We start from the raw sequence: 4,786 nt of genomic DNA on the forward strand, positions 1-4,786 counted from the left end.
GGTGTTGGGGGGGTGGTGTTGTAATTTAGCGCTCGGATGCCTTCAATAATGTCCGCGGCTGCCGGTAAGTGGAGTTCTCAGTGGAGCGGTGTGCTTATTTACTTATATTATTAAATTATTATTATTTTACAAGAATGACGTGAAGAAAGCATGCACAACTGTTGTTTATTTTGCTGTGTGTAGCCTGTGGAAGTAACTACCCTGCAGCAAGGGGCTATAATATTTTTGTTCAATATTTTCCTAATGATAATTTTATGATTGGTTTATTTTACTACGAACACCTTTTTCCCTTTTTTATTACAGAATAAGGCAGGAAATATATTTTATAATTTCTATACTAAATGATATATCAATCAGTACTGCATTATTCATATTGTTTATTTATTTATTACCAGGAGATAACTTGAAAAACGCACATAAACCATATATTTTCGCAATCGTGTGTTTATTGTCTTCACGTTTCATCAATAAAAACATTTCTGCTTTTTATTCAGTTATGCATATTTATTTATTTATTGTTTTTGCAGGTTTTGTCCTCCATAAGAAAACATTTTGGAGAGAGAGAGAAAGTTTGTAGAGAGAAGTTTTGTGTGAGAAAAAAGTTTTGTGAAAGAGAAAAATGTTTTTGAAGAAAGAAAAATAATCTAAGAGAGAAAAAGAAAGTTTTTGAAGAGAGAAAAAAATTTGTAGAGTGAGAAAAAGTTTTGTGAAAGAGAAAAAAAAGTTTTGTGAAAGAGAAAAACGTTTTTGAAGAGAGAAAAAAATTGTACAGAGAGAAAAAGTTTTGTGAAAGAGAAAAAAATTGTACAGAGAGAAAAAAGTTTTGTGAAAGACAAAAGTTTTTGAAGAGAGAAAAAGTTTGTAGAGGGAAAAAAAGTTTTGTGAGAGAGAAAATCTGTGTGAAAGAGAAAGAAGTTTTTGGAGAGAGAAAAAAATTGTGAAGAGAGAAAAATTAGAGAGAGAGAAAAACTGTTTTTGGAGAGAGGAAAAAATGGAAGAGAGAAAAATAAAGTTTTTGGAGAGAGAAAAAAGTGTTTGAAAAAAAAATGTTTATGAAGAGAGAGAGAAAAAAAAATTGGGGTTGGGGGGTTGGGGTGTTGGGGGGGTGGTGTTTCGCAATCGTGTGTTTATTGTCTTCACGTTTCATCAATAAAAACATTTCTGCTTTTTATTCAGTTCAGCTACAGCGATAGCCAGATGCTTTTGTCCATATTAGGGATTTTCTGCACGTCACAAGTTATTACTTCTATGAGTCTGTTTTGAACTTTCAGCGCAAGAGCGCCCTCCAGCGTCGAGTATGAATGAAACATACACTGCCTGAGAGTGTTCAGCGCTCCTGATATTCACATCTCCTCATTTTGGATGTGAATAAAACGTCAGATCATGCATAGACTATCAATACTTTCTCTTTGAATTTAAATCTAGATTTAAATCTAGAAACCTCTACGTGAACACACCTGCCCGAATAAAGTGCGGGGAATTTACATTTTATTAAAATTAAATATTTATTAAATATTAAAAATGCTGCTAACGTTGTTCTACAAACAGCAATATAAACAAAGGTGCCTGTTCTCTTTCGTTCTTGCTGTTTGATTGGAAAAAGTTTAAAGGGCGTTGAGGGGTCTTGTTTTTTTTATGTTATCTGACTAAAAACTATTCATACTTTGAACTATTATTATTACAGTATTTATTTAAAAAACGTAGTGCCTTAAAAATAATTATCACAGCACTGGTAAAACAGGCTTATACTGATTTTCTCATCCTACTAATTATACTTATCAATCCTGTTTTTATTATCATTATCATTAAAAAATGAATAAATTCAGAACAGAATAGAATTCTATTTTAAATAAGACAGAAATATTTTTTTCTACAACAGCAACAGTAGTGTTTACAACAGCAAAACTATATATTATACCCCTTCTAAGGTCTCTGCACGGCCCTTATCTATCTATCTATCTATCTATTTTTATTAGAATGCTGTCATGGGCACGAGGTAGCCTATCAACACATTGTGCGGAATATAATAGGCTAATATAGCCTAATATTCATGTCTTGCCGCACTGCCTTTGTCATACTTAATTCAAAATAAAATATTAATTAATTAATAACATCCATTTCTGATAATCCCAGGTTGCCATGATCAAGCAGGTTTGTTTATGCGTTGCCACGAGTTACGTGTTTGTTTCTCTTGGCCACGAGAAAAGATGTCATTCCCTCAATACAGAGCCGTTGAAAAACATATATTCAACATAGGCTCTGGACTCCACGACTTCACATCACGTGGCCACGACATAACAATGACATTCCCTTGACAAAATGATCGTGTCTGTGACAAAAAAGCCTAAGTGAACCTATAATGTCCCTTCCCGTTTACCGTAAGTGCCCGGTTGAGCATGTCCCTTCTAGGTCACCGTACATGCTAACGTTAGCTAGCCATCTTTTTTTTCACTCTTGTTGAATCGGAGAGAGAGAAAAAAAAAAGAAAAAAATAAGGAGAGAAAAAAAATTTGAAGTGAGAGAAAACGTCTCCGGTTACTGTTGTAACCTCAGTTCCTTGAGAGCAGGAACGAGACATTGTGAGAATCGCATGTGGGAACTCCTCCCCTTCTCCAAAAGTCTTATAGGATAACGCCAGTTCAATAAACTGGCCAACTGAAGCTCATCTATGCAAATACTGACAGGTTTGGCAGGCAGTATAAATGCGGTGAGAGTGACAGTTGCATCAGAATCTGAGACTGAACGCTGCATACTGATCGAGCAACGAGCACGGCGATCCTCGCAATGTCTCGTTCCCGCTCTCAGGGAACCGAGGTTACGACAGTAACCGGAGACGTTCCCTATCAAGCGTTCACTCTACATTGCGAGAATCGCATGTGGGAATAATATACAATCCCGCCGTGAGAGCAGCGAAGACCAGGCCATCAAGCTAAGGCTACACCAAGCATGGAGTAGAATGCCCGACATTCCCAACCAATAGCAACGCTCGCTAGGAAAGCTCGTAGCTGATAGGCGCTGCCAGACCAATGAGCAAATTTTGCTCAGGTATACTGAATTTGCATATCTAGCCAAAACGAACGAGCAGCTGCACTGAAGCACAGGGCAGACACAGCAACATAACAAGCCCATGAAAATGCACATATAGACTGAACCAGTGTCAACAGCAATATGAGGTAACAACTTGTACAAAGCACATAAAATGTCCAAAAGCCTGCACAGTGTCAACAGCTAATGTGGTAACAACTTGTACAAAGCACATAAAATGTCCAAAAGCCTGCACAGTGTCAACAGCTAATGCGGTAACAACTTGTACAACGCATATATAAAAATGCACATAAGCCTGCACAGTGACAACAGCAACACGGTAACAACTGTGCTAACTACAAGCCTAGCAAAAAGAAGTTAGAGACTCACCGAAAGCACTTGAAGTCCAGCTTGTAAAACCTGGCGAAAGTGTTCTGAGAAGACCAGCCAGCTGCAAAGCATATATGCCGAATAGATGTGCCTTTAGACCAGACCAGTTGTTTTGCTTTTTCTCCATGTTTTTAAAAAAATTAACTTAAAACCTAAAATAAATAAATAAACTAAAAATTCCATACATCCATTTTCCAGCTTTAATGTAAAATAATAATGAAATAATAATGTTAAATAAATAATAATGATGCAAGGTCAGAAGACCCAACTTACACACTATACAAACAATTATATCTTTCTTTGAAAGTTTCTTTGGATAAAAATATATACATTTATGCTGCTAAATTTACAGTATAATTTTTGTTCAGCCAAAGAGCTTCTAATGCATGTCCTTGATCACATAATTCCAAAGTATGTATATGAAAATTACTTTTGTTTAGCAAATGCTCAGACTTTCTTTGCATGTTTACAGATACCAAGATTTTGAATGGAGAATTCAACCCTGAAGATAATGCTGAGACAGCAAAGGACAGATCAGGAGAGAATATCTTATCTGTGCTGAAAAACAAGTAATAAAACATTTTCACATTTTCATGACAAGTCCAAAGCTGTTTAAATGATTTGCCCCAGCAGTATGACAATAATCTTGTTTGTAGTGTGACTAATCCTTCAGAGGAGTCTGTCTGAAGATGTTTGTTAACCGAAGAACCACCAGTCTCAGCTGCCCAGTGGAAGATCATTTCCATATTGCCAGCATCCTACTTATCATTATTTTTGCCCACTCATCACATTAGTGATTTTAATCTCAATACATTTTAGTGATGCTTACAATACCTACTTAGTAGCATAAATGTGTTCAATTTAATTTTTAGCTTTATTCTGCTGTTGCATCTTTAAAATTGTCTACCAAGTTTATTTGAATACAATCAAGTTTAGTTGATTTTTGTTTGTTTCAGCATTCATGCTCATAAGACTGCTTGTCATAAAACTTGTTTAGCCTTAATAAAGTTTACCTTTTTCATTTTTGTTTTCATTTATTTCCAATTTACTTCATCAGGATGGTTTAAAACTTGCTGAATTTTGTGGCATTGTGTGAACCAACCACAAAAATAATGGACATGGAAAGCTAAATGGTCTTTAAAATGGTAGGCACTCTTATTGTTTGTGGCCTAAAATAACTGCCGTGGGAAATATGAAAATACAGAGCAATTTTTGGTGTACGTACAAGCCAGCCAAGTTGTGGATAAAAGGCACATGTCAAGGTCTAAAACTCAAACTGGTCCTCACAAAGATAACTGTGCAAGTACACATTTATACACACACAAATGAACTAATATGACTGTAACAAAGTAAATTTCTGAGAGTTTGTGAA

General features: G+C 35.6%; 1 protein-coding gene across 1 annotated transcript in view; it reads left to right on the forward strand.

Moving 5' to 3' along the window:
* The window catches only part of LOC107742007 (lens epithelium-derived growth factor-like), a 31,598-nt gene extending 27,243 nt beyond the window's left edge, over positions 1-4,355 (forward strand). The window contains exons 6-7 of the mRNA XM_016554848.1: positions 3,887-3,983; positions 4,071-4,355. Of these exons, the coding sequence (XP_016410334.1) occupies positions 3,887-3,983; positions 4,071-4,101 (128 nt within the window). The 3' untranslated portion in view covers positions 4,102-4,355. The remainder of the gene's footprint in view (positions 1-3,886; positions 3,984-4,070) is intronic.
* Positions 4,356-4,786: the final 431 nt, after the last annotated feature.

This window comes from Sinocyclocheilus rhinocerous, unplaced genomic scaffold (assembly GCF_001515625.1).
Source record: "Sinocyclocheilus rhinocerous isolate Xijiao unplaced genomic scaffold, SAMN03320098_v1.1 scaffold6852, whole genome shotgun sequence".
Classification (NCBI taxonomy): Eukaryota; Metazoa; Chordata; class Actinopteri; order Cypriniformes; family Cyprinidae; genus Sinocyclocheilus; species Sinocyclocheilus rhinocerous.